Genomic DNA, 25,535 nt, shown 5'->3' on the forward strand with positions numbered 1-25,535 from the left:
GGGATTTAAGGGTCAGAAGAGCAAAAAATATGAAAGTGGGTGAGTGAAGGGCAGACAAAGCACCAGGACCATGAGCTGTGTCATCTGAGATGGTCCAGGCCTTCCTGTGTGCCCACATAGAGTCAGAAAAAAGGAGAGAACATATTTCAGGGGATGACTCAGCAAGCCAACGTGCCTCTATTAGCACAACACTTGAGCATGTGCTTGGTGTAATCATAAGGTCCATGGAAGTTAATGATGTTATAATGTAAGATAAATTTTCCATCAGACAGGCACAGGGAATTTTATGTAAAGCAGAAAGATAAAATCTGAACTCGCTGAAGGGCAGGTTGATCTGAAAAGATGAAACAGAGACAGACCAGAGGGGCACAGACCTAATAGGGCATGACAGAACAGAAAATTAAGAGGTAAGAATCAATGCTACACACAAAAACATGGAGCAAAAGCAGGAGCAGGGAATGTATCTCAGGCTTGAGAGGGAGATGAGATGAAGGGAAGCTGGACCATAAAAATATTCTGGTGTTTATCCCAAGTTGTAATCTAATGACAGCAGAAGACAGAGAACAAAATAAGTGGAAAGGGAGCCCTGTGCCATGGACATGAAAGAATGGACAGGGAAGTTTGGCAGCAGCAGCAAGAACGACAGTGGAGGTCAAAGTCAATGCCAGATCTGTCTCTTATTTTCTCTAGAAATGAGTAAAATATTAAGACAAGGAGGAAGGAGAAAGCTGGGTAGGCTGAGGGAGCTGCAAAATAGTGGAAGGTACTGGAAGTAGCCCTCTAGAAAAACCTAAACTGTTGGGGACCAGTCCCTTTCACAACAAAATGGACAACCAGCAAAAACTTCTAAAATTCCTTCTCAAAAGGAACACTTTTAACCATTCTGCTGTTTAGTATAGATTTTGCAAACACTCAAGATATTCAAGAGTTGATAAATTGCCCATTTAAAATGAAAAAAATTTATTAAAAATCAAATTAGATCTTCCCTTTTTTCTTTTTTCTTTTTTTTTTAAATTGCCAAGGAGCTAAAAAAATCTTTAACTTGCTACATTTCTATATCTCAAAGATGCTCTTGCAAATATTTAGCTCAAACCACCAAGATCACCTTTTCCCAAACTGCACGCTACCAAGAAATTGGAAGCATGACTGAAAAGTCAGAAAATTAAGCCCTTTTTTTTGGGAATGAAAATGATGAAGAGACCATGCACAGAAACTGTGTGTAGCCCCCATCCTTGCCAGCAATATCCCCAAGCACTTCTCTTCCCACACCAGCAGATGAATAAAATGGATATTATTTAGAAGGATAACCATATGGTTTGTATAACTTGTACATGCTATTTTCAGGACATTATTATAAGACATGGTACAGACCTACACAACAGGGTCAAAACTTGCTTTCTGTTTTATAACCACCCTCCTCCTTTTGGGTGCAGAGACAAGAGGTGATGGCACTATATCAATATATCACTTCCACACACTGTTCCTACCTTAATACTCGCAGAATAATGCAATTATTCCGTGTGGGACACATTATTGGGTTGCTGAGCTCAAATAAATATTTATCAGCCCTGCTGATAATTATTTGCTAGTAAATATTTGTTTAAATTGTGAAGTCCTGACTTTTCTTTTTTTTTTTTTTTTTTATATATTCCATTTCAGCCTACATGCATCTGTCTGCTTTGTGCCTTCCCAGGGCGGAATGCTGTAATATGTACCAAAAAAAAAAAAAAAAAGAGACAGGGAAAAAATGCAAATACATCCACAGAAAACTTGAAATCTGTTCCCCTTAAACTGTGTCCTTTCTCTCTCCAACTCCTTCATTCCCTCTCACCCGTTTTTTTTTGTTAATGAAGTATCAGAAGCCACTTTTATTCTAAATTAAGGTACCCGCAGTGCTGCAGGAACAGCACCGAGCAGGGTTTTTATCTGGATACAGTGCCTGCCTTCCAATTTTCACTGTCATTTTTTTTTAAAGCATACACAAAACATTGCAGAAGCACATGTAAATCACCACTCTCTTGCCCAATGGAACAGAATTTCAGCTCCCAATGCCAAGGCTTGCCTACAGAAGGCATCTACATCTGGTCTGCTACATCCAAGGCAGCAACCACGGGCACACGGTTTGCTTTGTTTGGAATTCATCACTGTGGTGCAGCTGAGCCTCAGATTAAAAAAAAAACAGCACAACTATGAGCCTCCAGGGTTAAACAGACAAATGTTTTCAGTCACAACAACTTTTTTTTTTTTTTGGGGGGGGGGATGGGGGAGAAGGAAAGCCATAACAATGTATGGAAGAGGTTTTATGTAAATCATTAAAGGCCTACTGACTTAAATTGTTGCTAACACCCAGAAGTTGCTTAATGTACACTTGGGAGTGTGAAGGCAGAACAGATGAATAGTCTCACAAATCCTATTTGCTCCGTTGGAAAAATGCAAAAATATTTGTGAAAAACAACGATTCCAGCTCGTTGCCATTCCAACTTAAAAGTCAAATTAATATTCATGATTTCTGAGTGCATGGTGGTTTTTACTGGGAGGCAGAAGGGGCAGATACAATCAGTAAACAAATGTGCTTTCAGATGCTCACAGAATGCAGTACCTACCTAGCCACTCGTTGAATTTTTTTACTTCACTAGGAAGTCCCAGCTCAGTAAAATCACCAGCATGTATTAACACATCTCCATATGGCATTTGGATGGGATCAGTTCTTGAGTGAGTATCAGAAATACAGACAAATCGTGTATATCCTGGAGGTTTGGGAGCGTCGTGGGGCACCGGATCAACCCTGCAGGAAATGCATCACAACAAGGTTAGGAAGTATTTACGTACTTTGTAGTGTCTGCTTCGCTATTCCAACGCTGTTTTTCCTACCTTTACAAAAGATTACACAGACCTCTGAATCTGCCTGATGGAAGGATTTATTAAAACAAACCTAACACTAACGGGAGGTGTAAAAATTCTTGATGTTCACAGCACAGCATTTTCAGTGTTTTTTGGTAGATAGATTAACTTCAAGAGATTAAGGAGAAGAGATTGGACTATGGCAGTAACTCTGACACAAATACCTACAAATAAATCAAAGGCATTGCCAGTTTCAAAGGAATAGCACCATCCCATTTCATTGTTTAAACGTGATTACACGGTACACAGGGAAGAGATTTGTTTGAGATACATAAATACATTTAAATGTGTTTTTTCTAATTAGAACTTTTTTTTCCCCCCCTGCAAGTTACATAATTCCAGCAAATTTAATTAACACATTTTGGAGATATGTTTGAGTGTGTTAATGCAAAACAACACGAGAACTCTCCCAACAGCTGTAAATGTACATTAAACCCTCACTATTGTCAGGACAAATGTGGTGACTTTCTGGGCTTAATTATACTAAATGAAATCAAATGCTGTGAGGGGTGAGGCTGCATTGTTCAGAGCCCAAAATCAAGATTCAAAACTGAGGGAACGAAAAGATCTGACCCAGTTTGATGAGACTTACTCATGATTTAGGAGAGGAAAGCACAGAACACCTTATTTTCAAATCAATCTTTTTAACCTCAATCCATATTTTGTTGGACTACATAGAAGCAAATGTATCCATATACAGCTATACTGTATCTGCTATTCCAGTTAGGGAACTCTGGTGGAATAAAATCCAAAAGCCAGAGGTGCAAGAGTTATATTTGTGCCACTAGAAACCAGAGAGATATACAGAGTTGTTGTGAACTATTTTACTTTTGCAACATTTATTTTGAAAGGACAAATAAAATTAGTTTTGTTCACTGTTGCTGTATATAATACACATTTCTATCCCTTGCTGGTTGTGCTTCAATTTAGGAGCTTACTTTTACATAAACAAACTCAGAAAAAAAAAAAAAGATATTTTTGCTATTAATAGTACTACATCTGTTCCTAAGTAAATTTTTAAAAAGTATTTTATTTCTTAAAAGTCATAAGACAATAATCTTTAATCACTCCATCTTTTCCCTATGTCAAAGAATTCTGTGAAATTTAGAGGCGTTTTTGACAACCACACGGGATTGGTGAGAGAGTGAGGAATAAATCTAAAACATTCAAATCTTGTTAAATACAAAAAAAAAAAAAGCTCTTAGCATCTTCTACGCTGTAACTACAAACCTAGAGCATGAACAAATTATTTTGCACCCATACCTTTATAGGAAGAAGGAATGCTGAGGTTTTTTTACAACAATACTGGAGAAACAGCCTTTTAGTGCCAGCACCTTGTAGTTGTCTTTCTTAAGTTCCAGTTTTTGAGCAGAAAAGTAACGAAATGTGAGGTGAGGAGCAAAACCAGCTGGGATCAAATCCTACCTAATGAATACCCAGATATGTAAGCAAGGACCTAGTGGGAACTGCAAAACTTGGCTGACAGAGAGTGTCTGGAATGTTTGGACCCTGAAAACACTTGTTGTAGGGTTGAGGGAGTGTGTGTGCTGCAAGAGGACCACAGAGCCCAGGTGAAGAAAAAGAGTTTGATGGTAAAAATGCCTCTGTTTTGGAGAAGAACAGAAGAACAGAGCTGCCACAAGGGGTGGAGGGGGGAGGTAAGAGGGGTGCAAAGGAATACGGGTGGAGAATGGTGGGGTTTAGACTGGGGAGGCTTTGCCATAAGGTGTGAGCTGTGTGAAGGGTAATACATTCACTTCACACAATTCTGCCACAAAATGAACTGGGTAAAACCCACAGAATCACAGGATGTGCTGAGCTGGAAAGGACCCACAAGAATCACCAAGTCCCTGCACAGGACCATCTCCAAGAGCCAAAGGATGAGGAGCTGACTCTGCCTATCTCTGCAGCTGTTCAAGCTGAAAGGATTAAACACCAGCTCAGCAAACACAAATTATTGCTCTCCCTGCCCAAGACCTCCCAAAGTGAGTTACAGGTTGTATTAGTAAGCCAGCTCTAAATTATGCATATTACCCTGGCACGACATAAGGGTTGGTCTGGTCTAACACGTGAACTGGTCTAAAATATTACTTTTTGACCTTTCATGGCAGAGCAGCCTTTAAAGCAGGTACTGCTTCTCCTTCAGAATCCTTTCAGAGTTCAGCCCAGCAGTAAGTTGGGTATTAGGGAGTATCAGGCACCTCACATGGAAGCTGAATGTTAAAAACAACAGACATCCCATGGAAGTCCCATGCAGCACATAATGCACGTGCTTTTTTCCTATAGTTTGGATGGGTACGGGGAAGATGTGGACAGCAGAGGTTACCTGCAACTTTTAAATTCTGTGCAATAGGCCAGAGAATTTTCATGGGAAAACAACATCAATGCAAAAAAAAATAAAAAAAATAAAAAAAGGCAAATAAATGAGATGCAGGTTTTTCATCTTGAAGTGATATGCACACACTGAGAACCGTATATAGGTAAAAACATATGTCAAGTTTCACAAACACATCTAAGTTGTATTACTGGAAATAATTTCTGAAGGCTCAATCCCCATATTCTCGTGTAACATGTTCCCACAGCAGCTGTCACACCAACACCCAATGCACAGCTTGCAGCGTGAGCAGAGGAATACAGATCTGCTGATTATTTTTTGTGCAAATGCTTTTGTTTTTTCTTTAAATCAGCACGAAAACTTGCGAGAGAAATTGAAAAGCTGAGCTGAAAAATCTCAGAGCGAAAAAAGCATTTCCAGAGGTTGGTTTGTACACCGGATTTCAGTGGTTACACAAAGGGGCGAGACAAGGACTTTCCAGAAATGACTGATGGGCTTGAAAACACTGGCAGAATTTACCACCCTTCTCATCAGTGGCAACCCAGCCATCTCATAAGCACAGGGATGCCAGACTATGACAGGTCTAGAAAAGTCCTGAAGGAGCTAAAACGTGAAAGGAGAAATGTCAAACTTCACAGAGGACCAAGGAAGATCTGCAGGACTGAATGCAGAAGAAAAGGAGGACCCCCGTGGTTAAAACAGTTTACTGTGGGCTCAGATGTTAACAGGTCTGTGTGAAATCTCTTTGTGGTTGCCTACAACATCACTAATGTAGGTGTTTGGAACTATGCACAAAGCCTTCACCTCCCTGAAGTTAAGGACAAAACCTGAGTTCCTGGAAACAGGGCTTTCACCTACGACAATCATGGGAATAAAAGGTGCTTTTGTTACCCTTTTTATGTCTCCTTCTCCCTTCTTTGTTACTATTCTATTCATTGGTAGGAGGCAAAGGCAATCCTGCTGGTATTCAAGAAACATTATTTACAATTTCTGTATGAGGAGGAAGAGTAGGTCAGATTGTGGTACATGTTCCAATTGATTTGGCCTGTTTTCCTATTTGCACAAGCTTCTCCAATAGTATTAATCATTCACGAGAGACTGCTAAACTCTTCTGAGGAACCATTTTCTAAGGACAGCTTATTTTCAACTATTTGCTCAGGTGCTGAATTTCTATCATGTAGTCGATTGTCCAAGCCCTCCAGTACCATAATTTCTTAGTGGTTAGAAGTTTAAACAGCATATTGTTGAGTACCAAGTGGATACAAATAAATAACTTGCTTACAGCCCAGTAAAAAACATTCGGCTTTTAAGACCAGGAAACAAATTTCTGAGTGCCCAGGAGCTGTCTGACTATTCACAGAAAACAGCTAAGCCTCATCAAATCAACCTGCATCTGGCATTTTCATTTGTTAAAGTATTTCTGAACCTACATTTGTTTGCTTGTACTTTTGCTACCATTTGCCAGCTCTATAAACTAAAGATGTTTGTATGTAGCTGTAATATAACTAACCAGTGCTAACATTCAACCCACTTTACTGTTTGCATTTCAGTGGGATCTAAAAAACCCCATCACAGACCATAATACACTGCCCCCAAAAACTGACTGTTTGCTCACCTTCCTGATACACACGTTAGTCTTCAGATTCTTTTTACATAATCTAATTTATGCCAAATAACGTTCATAAGCATTCACTAAAGTGACACATAGCATTCAGTGCTTAGTTTTTTAGCTGCAGAAATCATAACCTATTTTGTAAATTATTAAATCATATTAAACACCAAAAATGTGAACAAGATGATTATTTGTTCAGTCTTCCTAAAGGAAAGGAGTTCCCTTTAAAAACCGAAAAAACAGCCTTCTGATCTAAAGATAAGGCTGCTTCTCTCTTTAACAAACACAATAAAATGGTGCAGACATTTTTATTCCCTATAAAAATATTTTACAGTAGAATTTTATACTTAATTTATTTGTAATAGCTTTTACTGTTTTGCTCTTCCTTCTGGCTCTAAACTTTATGGCAGGTTTCATTTTGTAATTATAATTCTCCACTTTACGTTACAAGTAAATCATCTAGAGCAGTTAATTTCACTGATGTTGTCATTATATAAGAAGTCAGAAACAAACACAGTATTTTAATCACTCTTTAAGCACTTGGCATTTTCGGCACATCGGAATGAGAGTAAGTTGTCGGATGGGTGCCCACACTATTTTATTTATTGAGATGATTTTTCCCTTGTATGTAGCTGTAATATAACCAACCAAACAGTATGTGTTGGACAGACAGGGGCTGGGGTATTTCCAACAGCTCTGTGCATCAATATGCAACTGCACAGAGCAAACAAACATTATTAAGATCGCAGAAAGTATCACCCTTGTAGCATCTCGTGTTTTATTGCCACTGCTCACCGTTCGTTTCTCTTTTTAATACCTAAGCATAATGGATTACACTAGTGGAGCAATCTTTCTCCCCTCCTTTAACAAAGTGCCTTGCAGATGGGCTGGTTTTGTATCGCTACAGTAATTATTGTTAGAAAGGCAGCAGTTCCTCCAATTCCTCCTGACTGGTCCAACACGGCAACAACGCCCCGGGAGGCCGGGCTGGAGCAGGGACAGAACTGCAATACTCACATCTGCACATGTGGGGGCTGGAAACGTCCCTGGTTGATGTTGTAGAAGGTGAAAGCCTGCGTGGGGTTGGAGCTGTACTCGTCCACCTCGATGATGAGCCTGCTGTGCTGGTGCCTGCGGGCTGCCATGATGTGCGACTGCGCGAAGGCCATGCTTGCGGCGCGGGGCTCGGCCTCCTCAGGGGGTCATGTCTGCTATCTCCCTACGTCCATGGGAGAGCACCAGGACATCTCACCTCAGCAGCACAGCCCCCTTGGAAACACCTGAAAGCAGATGGGAGGGATGGAGAGTAACTGCTGGGCTGCCTGGGATTCGCTTTGTTTAACACGACCAAGGTGAAGGGGAGACACGGAAGGACAAAGACTCCTCCAAGGACTCATCACAGACCTTTCCAACCCAGCAACTGGAGGAACATGCTTTAGTTGGGGACCACGGACTGAAAGTAAACTTGCTAAAGAACTCGCTCAAATACTTCAGACATTTAATACAAACCTAAAAGACAAGACAGGCATTCAGAGAGGCGCATTGAGTGTTTCTCCAACATGACCACTGACTTCCTTATTTATTGCACTGATGAATCTTTGTTCCCCATCCTCCCTCAAAAAACCCCCACAGAACCTGAAAGTGACTGTGCACAACAAAGGTGCAAGTTAATTAAACAAGAACCAGTTCAACCCTGAGATTAGCTCAGTGCTGATGTTGCCAAGGTGTGGGTTCGATCCCTGGGGGGGACATTCACTGAAGAGCTGGACTTTAAATCCCTTCCAACTCAGAATATCCTGTGATTTTGTGATTCTGTGAACCAAATCTTCCCAAAGTCTGCGACATTTATTGCAGGGAATCATTGCAAGTGGTTGTTCTTTACACCAAAAAAACAGAATAAATGGCCTTCTCTGCACTTGCTCCTGGTTTTACAGTGTCACTGAGGGAACTCCTGGCACAAATATGAAAGTCTCCCCCCTTCAAACACTTTTCAGTCAGCACTAGCCCAGCGTTCTGGGTGCACTGGAAAACAAAGTGATTCCAAGGCTAACACACAGTTAAATGTTACTAAATATTAAAAATGTAAAATCCATACAGGTTTTATGTTTGGGAATAAATTTTTCCCTGAGGGTTATGCGAGTCTAGAACAGCAGCACTGAAAATGGGTAGAGAAAGAGCCAAGTGAAACCAACTGGAATGCAAAGAGTATCCCCTAGAAACAGCAGAAAGTAATTTGAATGTGAATTTTACTTTTATTTCCCAGCTTTAATAAAAAATGGATTATAAGCTATAAAGGTGGGTATTTTTATAGTATAATTTTACATCCTTTTTAAAAGTTGTCTGACTTAAATATTTGCTTTCATGCAAGCAAGGGCTCTTTTCTTCTAGGGAATACAAGCAATCTGCTTCAGAAGATGTATTTCATAAAAAGCCACGCTAGAATGCAGCAATTCACTTAATCTGTGCAGTTTCTGGAAAGCAGGACTGGAAGTATTTTTTGTGACCTTGCTGATGTGCCTCACTTCCATTCTGAGGGGACCACTGCCAAGAGTGATGGATGAGGGAGGCCTTCATAGTCACTCGAAGTTTTAAAGCTATTTACAGGTACTTAGGTCCAATTCAGTTTTAGTGGCAGTCAAGCACCTAAACATCTTTATAAAACTGGGCTTCGGTCCTCTGCTTAGCTACTGCAGAGGCTGAGTGCTCCAAGAAGTGGTGGCGTGTTTTTGTTTGGGGAAATCTTGTTCCCGGGGAGCTGAAATGAGAGATTCTGCCTGGTTTTGTTACCGGCTGAATGGCTGTAAAATGATGACAACTTGCTGTCACTAACAAGCCGCAGGAAAACAGCCTGAGAATAAAGGAGCAGATTCCTTCATGCCCTCCCCTAGAATCGAGGGGTAAGGAAACGCTGGAATAACAACGGGGAAGATTTGGGATTTCGAACACAAGAAGCACCACAAAGGAATGTGCCAGAGAAGGGGGAGGGAAGGGAGGCACAATCCTGGTAAGAATACTCAAGTACAAATTGCTGCATTTAGGAAATAAGAAATTATGACAGCAGATGTGAAGAACCCTCCCCAAGGAGCTTCCTGTATTAAATGATGCACTCGCAAAGAAGTTTGAATAGGCAAGGTCAGAGATTTTAGGGGAGGCAAACTGTTCTAAGTGAACCTACTTCTGGTTTGAAGGAAACTATCAGAAACTGGTGACCTCTAGAAATATTCTCCAGTAAGATTTATGATTCCACAGCTCTACATAAGGGGTTTGAACTACCTGCAAAACACAGACTTTCTTTTATAATTCAGGGATTATGCCCACTTTACACACGACTGAACTGTGGTTACAAAGGTCCTGAGGGACCTGGGATCTCCCTTTGGCCTTAGGAAGTTCTCAGGAGCTCACAGCAGCTGAGAAAGGAGCTGAACAGAAGTTCACCCTATATACATTAAAGAAATGGGAAGACAACATATTCCACCTGAGGTAAGAAAAAAAGGGGGGAAAGGGAGAAAAAAAGGTATGTGATAGGACTGGTAAGCCTTCTACTCGATGACAGTCACCCAACCCCAGACATATAAAAAGCTTAAAGACTGGGGAAAGGAAGGGAAGGGAAGGGGAAGGGGAAGGGGAAGGGGAAGGGGAAGGGGAAGGGGAAGGGGAAGGGGAAGGGGAAGGGGAAGGGGAGGGAAGGGGAAGGGAAGGGGAAGGGGAAGGGGAAGGGGAAGGGGAAGGGGAAGGGGAAGGGGAAGGGGAAGGGGAAGGGGAAGGGGAAGGGGAAGGGGAAGGGGAAGGGGAAGGGAAGGGAAGGTTTGGGAAGGGAAGGTTTGGGAAGGTTTGGGAAGGTTTGGGAAGGTTTGGGAAGGTTTGGGAAGGTTTGGGAAGGTTTGGGAAGGTTTGGGAAGGTTTGGGAAGGTTTGGGAAGGGAAGGGAAGGGAAGGGAAGGGAAGGGAAGGGAAGGGAAGGGAAGGGAAGGGAAGGGAAGGGAAGGGAAGGGAAGGGAAGGGAAGGGGAAGGGAAGGGGAAGGGAAGGGGAAGGGAAGGGGAAGGGGAAGGGAAGGGGAAGGGGAAGGGGAACGGAAGGGGAACGGAAGGGGAAGGGAAGGGGAAGGGGAAGGGAAGGGAAGGGGAAGGGAAGGGGAAGGGAAGGGGAAGGGAAGGGGAAGGGAAGGGAAGGGAAGGGAAGGGAAGGGAAGGGAAGGGAAGGGAAGGGAAGGGAAGGGAAGGGAAGGGAAGGGAAGGGAAGGGAAGGGAAGGGAAGGGAAGGGAAGGGAAGGGAAGGGAAGGGAAGGGAAGGGAAGGGAAGGGAAGGGAAGGGAAGGGAAGGGAAGGGAAGGGAAGGGAAGGGAAGGGAAGGGAAGGGAAGGGAAGGGAAGGGAAGGGAAGGGAAGGGAAGGGAAGGGAAGGGAAGGGAAGGGAAGGGAAGGGAAGGGAAGGGAAGGGAAGGGAAGGGAAGGGAAGGGAAGGGAAGGGGAAGGGAAGGGGAAGGGAAGGGGAAGGGAAGGGAAGGGAAGGGAAGGGAAGGGAAGGGAAGGGAAGGGAAGGGAAGGGAAGGGAAGGGAAGGGAAGGGAAGGGAAGGGAAGGGAAGGGAAGGGAAGGGAAGGGAAGGGAAGGGAAGGGAAGGGAAGGGAAGGGAAGGGAAGGGAAGGGAAGGGAAGGGAAGGGAAGGGAAGGGAAGGGAAGGGAAGGGGATAGATCCTGCAATAAAAATAAGTAGCAATCACACAAATAGGCTGTGCTAAGCAGAAATCAGATATGTGACACACAGACTCAGTAAGCAGAACTCAGTAGCTTAATTCAAGCTCATTTCAGAAACACACACAGATGTCTTTGAACCTTACCTTTCAGTCTATGGTTTTCCTCCTGCATAAGTGCTTGGCTGACTACTGACACTCTTGGTGTGACAGAACAAGCTGTCTCTTTGCAGCTTGACTGATAACCAGACTGACACCCATTACTCCCCTCTTTCTGCTTCCATTTCCAGTAGTCCCCCAAACTGGAACTTTTCCTTTCCTTTAATATTCTGAAATTTATTCCTTTCCCAAACCAGGGTATAAAATGCAGCAGGGAAATAATTATCTGCTTCTACAGCATGCAAGTTTTAAAATTATATGCCCAGCATTACCAACACAGAGAGCTAAGACTCAAATCCCCACAGCAACAACATGCTAACCATCCTCTTCCCCCAGACTTATGGAGCTGCGGGATGTCTGCCAGGGAAAAACAGAGGAATGTAAAAAGGACTGCAAGAACATGAATACTAAAATAAATATCACAAACCTGGCTGTTAGAATCACAGACTGAGAAAAAGCTATTAAATCAGCTAAGCCATCTTCTTACTGATGGCAGGACTGTTCTCCATACATTATTTTTCTGCTGCTTTCTCCAGCACGTGCTCAGAGGGGCCCCAAAGCCCACTGTGTACAATGGACACTGCTCCACAGCCTTCAGGGGGCTTCACATCAGGCCAGAAAAATATGTGCATTGAAACACCTCTCCTGAAGAATTACTGGACTAGGAAGGTGCTTGAACCCACACATATTTAATTCCTTTCATGAGGTCCTCCAGTAAATCTTTGTAGTAAGATTTTTTTTCTACTTTTTCAGCCTGAAATTTCTGGTATTGTATTTCACACTGTTCTTGTATAGCTAGCATAAATATTTCCCCCTTTTACATGAATTTTCCAGCCTTTTTATGCATCCTATTTATCTTTTTTTGCTTTGTGCATTTCAAGACAATGTTTTATTTTAATCTCTCTCCTCCACTCACAGATTTTGCTTTATTTTAGGTTCTTCCCTCAGTTCAGTCCCATGTCCACTGACTCTCACTATATCTCATTCCATTGTCCCCACTGTTCTTTTCATCATCTACCCTTTGTCTCAAGCCTAAAAACACCACTGAGGCTTCTTGAAAACAATTCCAGCAACACACAGGATGAATCTGGGCTTGAAAACAACATTGCTCAGGCAGATGTCGCTGAAATAATAATTAGAAACCAAGATAAAATATTGATGACGATCATATAACAATAAAAAAAAAGTCATAAGTTAAGAGAGAAAACTATAAAGGCACTTTGGTACATTACAAAACATCTGGAGGTCAAGAAGAACAGCATGACTGTAGCACATCCCAGCAAGAGCTGAAGAGGGGCACTTGCCAGATTTTGCACTAACAGTGAGACAGCACAAAGAAAGAAGACAACTCTGGGACTCTCAGCAGTACCAAGATCAGTGGCAAAGTGGTAACTCCAGAAACAGTGCTAGTTTTGCTCACACAATCTGACAAGCTGGGGTTTGGGGAGGCAATGAAGAAGCAAAATGTAGTATCAAAAAAAAGTGGAAGAAAAGGTATTTTCATGCAGCTATAAAACATGAAAGCCATGTTTTTTGTTGGGTTTTTTTCAGGGAAAGCAACTAAGACAAGAGCAGTAAAATACCTTAAAGAGGAGCCTGAGAGTTTCTGATGGACCACATGCTTCTTGTGCAAATCACTGTTAACCAGAAACCCTTCCAAGAGCTTTAACAATGGTTCAGATATTCCCTATACTACAGTGCTCTTCATAAACTGTCAGATCATCCTTTACACCAGGAAATAGAGCCTTTATTTAAACCCAAAAAAATGCACTAGAGTATTCTGCAGCAATGGTCTTAATTGTCATAGTAACATTTCTATAACCACCAGTGATTGGCTTCAGCATCACAAATTACTATTTTTGTTTTAACCCCCAGAAGACTGACCATGAGTTAAGTGAACCTGCTGAAAATAGTAAAGCAATCACTAGTAAAGCAATCACTCACTATGAGAAATAGGCTGAAAATACTAAGGGTTTTTGCTGTCTAAAATACCCATTTTAGATACCTCAGATAGAGGCCAATCAATGGAATTAGTCTGCTATCTTCAGTTCTGCCACTGGGAAATGAATGCTGAAATAATCCTAAAAAGGCATTATTCTCTGGGAAAGGATGAGCCAGGCAAATCACTCTGCAGATGAAAGCCTTTCCGAAGGGATAGATACACTCTCCTCTCCCTCCTCTTCATTTTCTGAAACAGAAAACAGGTCCTGGGAAACCAAAACCACTGAGTCTCCCCTTGGCAGACTGGTCTGCTCACTTGACAAGTGAGGACTTTAAAGTGAGGGCAGCACAATCAAATGTCATCGAGACTCTTGTGGATTTTAAGTTTGATCATGCACACTTCTCCTGATGGAATCATTAGGCTTTCTAAATAAACATGGTTTCTTGTAGATAGAAACATTCCCCCTTGCATTTAAAAAAAATAAACAAATAAAACTAACACGTGTTGACGTGAAATATGCACTTCTAAGCCCTTTTCCCAAAGCAAACACTTTAGGCACCTGCAATTTGTGTCGATGAGAACTAAACAACAGCATTAAAAAATGAACAGGCTCCTCCTGGATATCCAAATTACAACCTCACAACCTCTGGTGCCTTTTAAGGTCTGAAGTTGTGTCAGGGGAGCTTTAGGTTGGATCTCAGGAAAAGGTTTTTCTCCCAGACGGTGGCTGGGCACTGACCAGGCTCCCCAGGGCAGTGGGCACAGCCCCAGAGTTGTCAGAGCTGTCAGAGCTGCAGGAGGGTTTGGATGATCCTCTGGGGCACAGGGGATGGGCAGAGCTAAGGGTTGGACTGGATGATCCTTGTGGGTCCCTTCCAACTCAGGATATTCTGTGGTTCTGTGTTTGCCACCCTAAAAAACCTCACAGAGTCCTTCACGATGAACCTCAAATCCTGCTGGAACTCTGACCCTCCTTCAGCTACAGAAGCAATATGGCATTTGGGGGCCCTGGTTTTTCTAAATGCCAGTGAAGGGGGCATGAAGTGTGCCAGGGTGAGAGTCTTGGGGCCTTCCCTCCATCCCAGTCCCAGGCAGAGGGGCTGGGACCCCTCCCTGGCCCTCCTGGGTGCCTCCAGACTCTGCTGCCCTGACTCTGTATCCACACAGGCTGAGACATCCCTGAGTTTAGGCAGCAAATAAAATGTACAGATGAGGGTGAGTTTCATTTGCTGGTTGCCAAAAAATTGAATCCATTCTGTGAGAACCATGAGAGGACAACATGCACTGTGTCCCCCTTCTCCTCAGGGCACGGTGTGTCAGAACACTGCTGTGTAAGTCTGGACAGTTGTCTTAAGGTCAAAAATTGGAATAAAACCTTTGCAAATGCCCCTTTACCATGGCTCTCATCTTGAGCACATAAGGCCCACTACGGTATTTTCAAAAACCTTTGCCTATGGTGTTTCTTTAATTGAAAGAGATCTGAAGCATCCTGGTTTTCTGTCTCTGCTCTGTTCAATGGCTTCTGCTGAACCAAGTTAGACCAAAGCTATCGTTTATTAAGAGAACTCTTTGGATTGCCTCTATAAAAAAAAGTCTGAGATGGTTTTCTGAGCCAGCAAATCTAAATTTGATATCTGTTATCAGTCAAATAATACTCAGTTTTGTGACTGTATCTTTTCCCTGGAAGTCAGAGCTATTCCCACCTATAGAGTCAAAACCAGGGGACATAATTCTGAGTTACTTGTAAGCCTCAGAATCCTACTCATTTTGTCCTCTTCTGTTTAGAACCTCCTATTTCACATACCAATACACATACACACACACACACACACATACATACATATATGTGTCTCATATATATCACATATTTGTTAACTGCAGATCTACAGGGCACTGAGCAATCTGGTTTGTAACATGCAAAAAAAAAAAAAATCAGTGACTTAAGTAAAACCTCTTATTTCTCTATAATTACAACTATCTTAACCTTCATTAGGAAAAAAAAAAAGGCAAGAAAATGCCCCAAGATATTTCTCACCAAGCTAAAACACACATCATTGTTTCTACTTTTTTGGATCCTAACGGCCTGTCAAACACACTATGAGAAAATTCTTCACTGAAATGATTTTTTTGCTTCAAATTAGTTTTCTTCCACTGATCTCGAACACAAATATTACACGTTGCCCTCATCGCTTTATTTATAAAGAACACCAACATAATTGTTGGCTTCAACTGTCATAGAAAGATTATATAGACACAGCAAGTAGGAAATGAAAGGAATTATTTGCCTTTTGGAATGGTGCCCTAACATCCACTTCTGTGAAGTTTCCTGCAAAAATATCCTGTACCTACTGTACAACAAAGTTCTGACCAGGTGTCCAGAAAGAGATGGACATTGAGTTCAGAAAATACAAAAGCTGCACGTTTACCTAAGAAATCTAATTCTGTATTTATTTAAAGCAGTTACCACTTAGAAACCTGCTTAGTTAGTCTTATTTTGAATAATTTCAAATTACCTTTTCTCATTTCCCTACCTGGTTCCCAAAACTGCAGTAACCGAATATTCTATTTATGAAGATTTAATTTTATTTTGGCTCATTAGTGGTAGCATTTTCTGAATCAAATTCTCATCCATACAAATAAACTGCTGATTTATTCAATTTAAAAGAAGAAACACAACCCAACAGTACTGCTTTGTTTTCACCTTAAACTTCTGCTTTACCATATATCCAATATATTTTAAACACTGCAGTGCTCTTAAGATTTACAAATAGACCTCATGTTTGTCAAGGCTAAATGCATTACTGTAATCCTACTTAGGATATTGCCTGAATGTACAAAACATTGTCATATTTCCATGAAATATTTAAATGGATACATTTTTCTTGAGTAAAACCCAATCTTTTCCCTGAAAAATATACTATTTTGGTCCCATACTACCTGTATTTATCCAAAAATACCTGCAGAAGTAGCTAATCCATTTAAGTAATTACCTCTAGAGAAGGAAATTTTAAATAAATATCCAAGAGCCACAAAATTCCTTCCTCATTCTAAAAAATGTGCCTTCGTGTCTGGCAGTAAAACAAAATCTACTACCTGAATTCCTGAAAACCATGTGTGTATATACATTCATAAAGGACAAATCAGAAGCCCCAAAGTCATGCTACTCATTCTAAAGGCAAATAGCTAAAAATACAGGTTATGTGGGGAAATTATAAAAAACGGGCATTCCAACAGGAATAAATTAGGGATGTGGGGATTTGATTCTACATTTCACTTTGCAATTTGGGCATGTCAGCTGATTCAACTCCTGAATCTCTCCAAATATTATTTACTGAGATGAAGACTGCGTAAGTACTGAAACATGACTTATTTAAGAAAGAGCTTGGTTTATTTTTTAACTGAAGAAAGTGCTTTTTCTTCACTCTTTTGGCCCCATCCACAAAACAAAAGTGGCCAGTATATTCCCACAGTTCAAGATTAATGGAATGCTACATGCACACAAATATATGTCAGAGGTGGAAAGTAGAACACAGTTTACATATAAATATATTTAGAATGATACTACTTCCAAGATCAGTGTAACTTTTTCTATTAGTGCCTGGAGTTAAATTATAAACTTTATCAAGCAAATCCTTACCAGCTTCATTTTTTTCTCTTAGAGACAAAACTTTGGAAACGAAGTATACTGCCATATTAATTTTGTTGTCTCCACTTTTCCCTCCTTTAGCTGCAGCCACCCCATTGAGATCCTTCATGTCATCTGACAAATGCTCTGGGAGGGAGTCACTGGGTTTGTTACCTTTATTTTTCCAGGTATTCCTTGGTGTACAGAAAAAACAGTCAACAGTTGTTTGAACCACTCACTTGTCCTTCCTGTAAAGTCATGCCCACAAAGAACCCCTCTTTATGACATAAAGCCTATACAGTTTAGGGGTGAAAAGGAAATGGAAATCAAAATGAAAAACTATTTAGGACGGAAAAAGCCAAGTACTGGAACAAACTCACTACACATTTTTGGATTTTCTTTTCCCTTTTGTCTTATTTGATCAACATGGTGAAATCTGAACATTTTTTCAGAGTTGACAAATCTGAAGTTTCCACTAAAACATGTTGAAGTCAACATTTTATTGTCATTCTTGACCAAGTTACAAGACTGTTTACCTCTGGCAGTAGCTAAGTTTTAATCCACCCCATCCCCACTACATTAGGCAATGTATCTTGAACTTTTACCAGAAGCTACTCATTTTAGGGACAAAGGGTTGAGGGGCAAAACTGAGATCTACCTCAGAACAGCAACACAGTGTAGGAAAGCTCTGAGCAAGAAATTTTTTTGCTTTTCTCCCAAAGAACCAGAAGAAAGGCCGTCCCACCAAGTCAAAATAATTCTAGTATTGCTATTTATTATGAAATCCAACAGCAAAGGATGCTGGACACTGGACAGCCCTACAGGAACAGAGAGTCTCTGCCTCAAACAGTTTAGAGTCTCCAGAAACTCAACAAAGGACATGGGAGAAAAACAACCCAGCAACGCAGAGGAACGATCGGTGCGGCGGCAGCACAGGGTGTTCCTTCCATTTTCTTTTAGGGAGAAGGGAAAAAAAAGAAAAATAAGCAAGATTAGCATCACAAAAGGCAAAAGCAGCAAGAAGATGGGATATGACAGAGCCGGCGAGAGCAGGAGAAAGGTGGTAAGAAATGAAGTGGCGTGCAGGGTGTGTGACGCGATCGGGAGCCAGCAGGGAAAGGGAGCTCGTGCAAAACACCCAGTTAGGAAAAGCAGGGGGGAAAAAAACCCAATCAAAAATATCAGTCACCATCAACCTCCTTCGTATGCTACTTGTACAGCTGCTCTGCTGGCTTCAGCCTTTGGGCAAGTGACAAGCCCCTCACCTGCCATCAGGGAAGACGGGCTGACTGCACGGCAGAGGAGCTGAAGGGAAAAGGTTAAGAGGACATGCCACACGAAAAAATAGCTCTCAAAAAAGTGATGTACACTAAATAGAGCAATCTTGTTTTCAGCAGAAAAGTCTGAATTACAAATACGTAACAAGTAAGGGCTAATATTTGCAATTGAAATGTATTATACTCAATCTGAGTGAAGATGAGTCCCTACTACAGTAATATTAGTATGGCTCTCCATAGCCATACAGAATACAGCATATTTAAATGGTATTACGAACTCAATCTTACTCCCATGGTAAATAAAAGCATCTTAAATTGTGACCGAAAAGAAAACATCAAGCATTTTGTATTTGGGTTGGTGTTATGAATCCCAAATCAGTTATGACTGCAAGTTACTACCCATATACCACACTGGTTAATTGTTAATCCTCATACAATTTCCACTGTCATATCAAATCCCACCAGAAGTGTCTCACTTGTTGACATGTCAACAATGAGGTCAAGCAGCCCCAAAGAACGAGCTGCTTCACCCTCCAGGGGTGGTCACTGCAGAAGCAGGGGAATAACCAGTCCCATGACAGCTCTGCCCCTTTTTGCAATAGATCTTGGACTGTCATCTGCAGCCTTGCCCACGCATCACGCTCTTACTGCTATTTTATTTGGAATAACATTGACTAAAACAATGCTTTTCCGAGAAGAAGTCAAAGGGTACCAATCCAGTGACCTTAAAGGACTCTCTCACATTACTAACTTTGCTTGTATTTCAAAACATAACCTAGAATACCCAGGATTTTAAATGAAGCATTTATTTTAAGTTGGAAATAACAATTAGAGACCACTTTGTTCTCAGGCACTCTCACGCAGACCGAATTTACCCACGGACAATGACCACAGAACCTCAACTGGTGTATGATCCAGAACACCCAAATTAAAGTTTCCAGCACTACACTGAGTCTTATTTTGAAAGTTCAGACTGTACCTTGCAATATTCTAATATATCTTAAGGTAACAGAACATGTGAAAAGGTTCTTCCTTCAGTTTACCTTGCACATCCCCTCTGAATTCTTCAAAGCAAGATTCAGCAAGAACCAAAGGGACTGCATATTTTCACTATGTCTATTAACCACAGTGAAAACTGTTTTCATGGACAAAAAAATATTAAAATTCTCAACTGCAAATGCACTTTCTAATTACTATTTGATATTGTTTTCATATGTCTGAAAAAAAGAAACTGCCTGGGTGATTGATTAAGCAGTTACCTGGTTTCAGGGGATTTGAGTCTCCTTCCTTATAATTTAGTGGCAGAACTCCAGCTGACTTAAATAATAGTGACCTTTCTCTACACTTCTGCACATTCTCCTAAATAGAAGAGCCCACTCCTGTGTAACCCTGCAGGTCAGGAGGACTGCACCTGAGGCAGCAGATCTGATCACATTTGATTCCTGGAAGGGCAGAATCTGGAGATCTCTTCCTAATTTCATATAACACATTCAACTAAATAAATATGATCACAAACAACACTACATTCTACGAGCCATTAACTCAAGAAGCAGCAACATCAACACCAGAATCATCCCTGCCTGCCAAACCAGAACTCCAGCCCGCTTTACATTCCTGCTGACAGTTCTCATAATGAGCATGCAGCATTAAATAAAAACCATGACCTGTTTAAACAAAGATCAGAGCACCAGCTTTATCTCTGCATTCTCTAATGTTTGTTGTTTGGCATCACAAACTGACACTAAAACAAGTATCTTATTAATACCAGCCCAGCAGGTTTTCACACAGGGCAGGAGGTGATGGCTCTTGTCCACCAAGAAGATCTGTATCTTTAAAATGGGAATTTTACTTCATGTGAACATATACAGTTACTGTTTTGATTTAGACCAAAGGAGATAAGAGAAGAGATAGATGGGATAACAAGCAAGAAATTTGAACATTCTTCTGTCTCAGATAGCTCGAGACAATGAAACAAACCACAAGTGCCAGGCTAAAAACTGGTTAAACACACCATTAAAATTTCATAGACAATAACTAATGTTCATGTGTGTATCATACATGGGATAATTATTACATTTAATAATTTCGAAGAAATCCATATACAAAATAGAAATTAGCCACCCCTGTTTTTTTGGTACCCTACCACAAAATTTACAGTGCCTGGCATCATGAAACTTTATTACGAATGGGTGCAACACAATTAGCATTTACAATGTCTCCTTAACTGGTCTTCTCAAAAGATGCACGCTTTTTTGGTAGTCAGATTTCAGATGTGCACTTCAAAAATGCAGTCTTATATTTTAAACCTCTACTTCAGAAAAACTGAGAGCTCACTTCCTCACGAGCCAATCACAAAGTTCAATAATCTTGCCTAGTTATCAATTTATCCAGAGTATCCAAAGATCCTTTGTACTAGCCTAGATTAACTAAGAAATTAAACAAACTGAGGTTGAAATGGCGATCAATACCATACATTATCAGCAGATCTCTTAATTATGATACTGTCAAGGTATAGACTGTGTGAGCAGAAACCTTCAGCTACCGATCTTCTGCCAAAGAGAATGGAACGTTTAAAATCTGTCTAGTTCCTGCATGTTTCCCATCCTCATCCTCTGTGTTACCCACGGACAAGTATTCATTTATAAACGTATTCCACCCTCCCCATCTGCAAGTGCAAAACATAGGACGCTGGTCCTAAGAAAGCAATGCATTAAGAGCCATGAAATCCCTACCTAAACATCCCCGATCTTTTTTGACTGCTCCGCTGCTCTGAGCGTGCCGGACACCAGATAACAGCGCGATAAATGACACGAAAACCGGCGTGAATCCTACCAAACTTATCCAGCGGTTTCCTCCCGGAACAAAACTTTGGAGGTCACTCAATCCTCTCCTACGACAAAGGGAAGTTCTTCCTCTTCCATCACCCCTTCCCCCGGCTACGCGAGGGGAAGCTACCGGGGAAGGCGCACCCGGATTTTCCACGGGGGGCTTCCTTTCCTTGCCGGGAAGGCTCCGGTGACACCTGAGCAGGGCGGGGGGGATGCGGGGGGCACCGGGAGCCCGGGGGTCCCAGCGCAGCATCCAAGGGAACTCTGCGAACAAAGTAACTTCCCGGCGGGGAACGGCGGGGCAGGGGCTGCTCTGCCCCTCGCCAGCGAGCCGGAGGGAGCACGGCCGGAGGGAGGGGGTGGCAGGGTCCCCGGAGCGCCGTGACAGCCCTTACCTTGCTCCGCACCCCGGCGGCGGCAGCGCCGCGGAGCCGGGGCACGGGATGATGCTGCGAGGCTCCCGCCGCCTCTCCCCCGAGCCTCAGAAAAGCCCTTCCCCTCCGCCACCCCCGCCCGCCTCACTCTCTCCGGCTTTGGGGCATATATATTACATATATATTTTTTTTTAAGAAGCCAAGGGGAAGGTTGGTTGGGAGAGGCAAAGCCCTGACGTGCTCGGGGGTGGGTAGGTGTGTGTGTGGGGGGGGGTGCGGCTGGAAGGGGGGTTCAGACCCTCGCACGGCAACACAGAGGCAGACCCATCCCCCCGTCTCCGCGGTCCCCAGCCGGGGGAGGCAGCGCCGAGGCTCCGAGCTCGCTGCCATCCCCCGATCCCGCACCGGGAGCGGGCCCTGCGCTGATCCTCCCGCGGCCAGACCCGCCCGGGGCAGCCGCGCCGCATCCCTGCCCCGACCCCCCCGCCAAAAAAATGTACATACCCTGCCCGCCGGGGGCTCGCTCGGAGGACGCGGGATTTTGTGCGAGCGATCGTCTCCTTCTCCGGGAGCTCAGCCTTCCCCTCCCCCCCGCCTCCCCTCCCCCGCCTCCCCCACCTCCTTTGGGGGGCCAAGAATCCCCCACCGCCGGCCCTCCCTCCTCCCCGCCCGGCCGGGTGCGGGGCGGGCGCGGGGATGTGCGGGCGCTGCGATGCTCCCCGGCCCCGGTGCTCCATGGCCCGGTCGCTCCCTGGCCCGCGGCCGGGATGCTGCGGCGGAGCGCGGGCTGTCCCCTCCCGCCGCGGGTGCGGGTCAGCGGGGGCGTTGCGGGGCCGCCCCCGGCGGGAGGGGACGCGGCTCCCCCCGGCCCGGGGCAGGGCTGAGGCGGCATCCTTGGGGAGCGGGTGTGTGTGTGAGCTTGGGAGGCAGGAATTCCGCGCCGTTTGGGGGGGGTGAGGGGTGTCCCGGTCATCCCCTTCTTCCCTCAGCAGGGAAGTTTGGCAGCGGGGCTCCAAATTCCCGGGGAGCCGCCGCGCATCCCTTCGGCGGTGGCTGGGGGGCTCCGGAGGTCCGGGGCTGCTGGGGCACCGGGGGACACGGGGGGGGTCTGGGAAAGCCCCTTCCAGCGCCTCAGAGGCTCCGAGCACGCACAGCTTCTCTCTGCCTCGAAATCAGGCCATCGTAGAGTCATAAATATATAACATTACACTCTCGATGATATTATGAGTGGAGAGCAGGAGAGTTGAGTGCGTACATGGAGGAGAGGCAGATTACACGTAGAAAGGGCTTTGCTGCACCAACGCCGAGCGGTTCTGAAGTGGAATGGTTTTAAAATCCTCCCAGGAACAAATGTGATTCCCGCACGCTTCTTCCCGTGTCACCTGCGGGGCAAAGGGAGCAGTGCTGGATATCCAGCAACAATTAAGGGAGTTACTTCTGCTTTTAGTACGCACACGGTGACTTAGTGCTGATCAAACACTCGTTTAAAAAAATCCCGAGCTGGAAAACACCCGCTCTGTGAAAGCAAATTGCAACTTGGGCATTTCTCCTATGAAAAATGAATGGAATAGATGACATTAGGAAATTTTTTCGGAGGAAATAAAGGTCTGTGTGTTGCCAAAGCAGAGGCCAAACTCACACACACAGGGAGGGGACACCTCAACCACCCGCTGAGCACTCCTTTGTGCTGTGGGCAGAGGCTGGGCTGGGCATCAGAAACCCCAAATTGGCCCTGAGAACCTTCCCACAAGGTTCCCTTTATTGGCAAAACACATATTTATCTTGAAAGTTTGCGTTTTGACATGTCAGCGTTTTTACAACAATATAAATGTGCTCGAAAAATTTTTGATCAGCCTAATGGTTAGGACCTGTTAGAAACTGCAGAACATATTCACAATCAATTCACTTATTCAGATGCATGAATAGAAGCTTAGAAAAGTAATTACAGGCACCTTTTTTTTGGAAAATCTTGAGGCTGTGTGGTTTCCCCGTGGGAAATATGAGTAATAAATTCCTACCAAAAAAAAAAAAAAAAAAAAAAGGCAAACGTGCTAAGCATTGTCCTTCTTTATTTTTATCTTTAATATTAAAATTGTTGATTAAATGTTGCAGGTAAGGTAAGGAGGGTTGGATGCAAATCCCTAATTTTAACTATTCTTTAAAAAAACAAACAGAAAGATTTGATGTTGGGAGTTTAGATTTTCTTTTCACTTTTTAAATCCCTGTTGTCTTTCTTAAGAGAAATCGAGTTTCCTTTTTTTGATGAACGTGCATAAATTTGCAACTGATCGGTATTTACAAATCTGGCTATTTTGATTTTACAACAGAGAGATGACATTGTACATATACACATTGAATTAATCTGGTTTAGCTTTAAAATATCTTATTCAGAATATTAATTTCTCACCCTTTGTTGTTACAAAATAGTGAATAGCACTTTAAATTATTGGTTATTTATGATTTGCATCAAGTTCTGTTTGTACGAGAACTGACATTCAATTAAAATTTACATGAGATCATGTTAAATTGTTCATTAGGACCACCTTAAATATGCTCGATGCATTTCAAAAGTATGTTTGCATTTTAAAATATTTTATGAAACAACTGAAATCATGGCCTGCAGAATGGGAATTAAACTGGAAGCTTCTAGTAGCCACAGCTTTCACAATCTTGGAGAAAGCAGATCTTATCCTCTCATGCTCAGGTTTAGCTGTAGATTGACAGAGGAAAATAGGTAATCTTCCTTTTTTTTCCTACTCTTAGGTTGATTTTTCAGCTTTAATACTTCTTAACTGAGCTACTTGAATGGATTGAAACAAAGAGGATATTCAGAAGAAACTGCAGCTCTCAAAAATTGCTTCCCTGCATCGGTTCCATCCTGTTCCATCTGCTTAGCCAGGGACTTCAGTCAGTCCAGTGGCATCACCTTCAAAACTTGAGCAGCAAAGGTCTTTTTGATTGACTGTCTCAGTACACCAGAGCCAGTGTAAAGCTGTAACATCAAGTGTAAATTGAAGAGATGCAGATAAAATTCCAGTTTTATGGAATTTTATAGAATTAACCATCAATGTTTGTTTTGTTTTTGTTTTAAACAATGAATTTTGAGGGGTGGTATTATGCAATAATGTTGTCCAGCTAGGACGGTGCTCGTGGGGATTTTCATCAGAGCATGGCACAATGAAGCAAGGAACCCCTAAATAGTTACCCTGGGTTGTACAAAGAGATTATTACCTCGAGGTGGAAGAGCTTATATATCTTATTTTTTTTAATGATTAGTTTTGAAGACAGTAAGTAATCTATGTGAATCTTCACTTATGTAGCAACTGGCAAAAATTAATTTCAAGTGATAGGAGAGGAAATGATCCCCTTATCTAAGGTGAAAGGTAGGTGTGCAAATGAAGTTCAGGAGATCACTGGGGAAGGCAGAACTGTATAATAAATATAATCCTGTGTGTCAGCGTATCACTTCATTTCTGCTGAATTTTTGGCTTTCTGGTGGTTGGCAATTATTTATGTGTAGTTTGATTTAAATCTGTGCTTCAAAACCACCCGTTAAGTGAACAGATCTAGTCTACTTTTGGGGTTTTTATGTTTCTTGAGTTTTGAGACTCCTGTCAGCACAGTGTCACCGCAGAAGAGGAGCAGCAGACCAGTGCTGAGTGACAGCCTAGAGCTCTGAAATCTGCAATCCATCCTCTCTTACATTATCCATTCCCCATCCTCTGCTTCTCTGACATGTCAGACTTCCTGCACATGCACTGCAGAGCTTGTCTGGGCACTAAACTCAGGACTT

At 42.7% G+C, this 25,535-nt stretch overlaps 1 protein-coding gene across 3 annotated transcripts in view; it reads right to left on the bottom strand.

The window, feature by feature from the left end:
- Positions 1 to 22,322, bottom strand: part of MPPED1 (metallophosphoesterase domain containing 1) — a 58,035-nt gene extending 35,713 nt beyond the window's left edge. Inside the window, exons 1-3 of one of the 3 annotated variants that reach the window (XM_064654098.1) lie at positions 22,247 to 22,322; positions 7,866 to 8,128; positions 2,600 to 2,785 (exon numbers count right to left, since the gene is read on the bottom strand). In XM_064654098.1, coding sequence (XP_064510168.1) covers positions 2,600 to 2,785; positions 7,866 to 8,017 — 338 coding nt within the window. In that variant the 5' untranslated portion in view covers positions 8,018 to 8,128; positions 22,247 to 22,322. Of the gene's footprint in view, positions 1 to 2,599; positions 2,786 to 7,865; positions 8,129 to 21,372; positions 21,710 to 21,763; positions 21,855 to 22,246 lie in introns of those variants that run through there. The other 2 variants (XM_064654097.1, XM_064654099.1) reach the window with 2 other exon arrangements.
- Positions 22,323 to 25,535: the final 3,213 nt, after the last annotated feature.

Source organism: Pseudopipra pipra, chromosome 5 (assembly GCF_036250125.1).
Source record: "Pseudopipra pipra isolate bDixPip1 chromosome 5, bDixPip1.hap1, whole genome shotgun sequence".
Classification (NCBI taxonomy): Eukaryota; Metazoa; Chordata; class Aves; order Passeriformes; family Pipridae; genus Pseudopipra; species Pseudopipra pipra.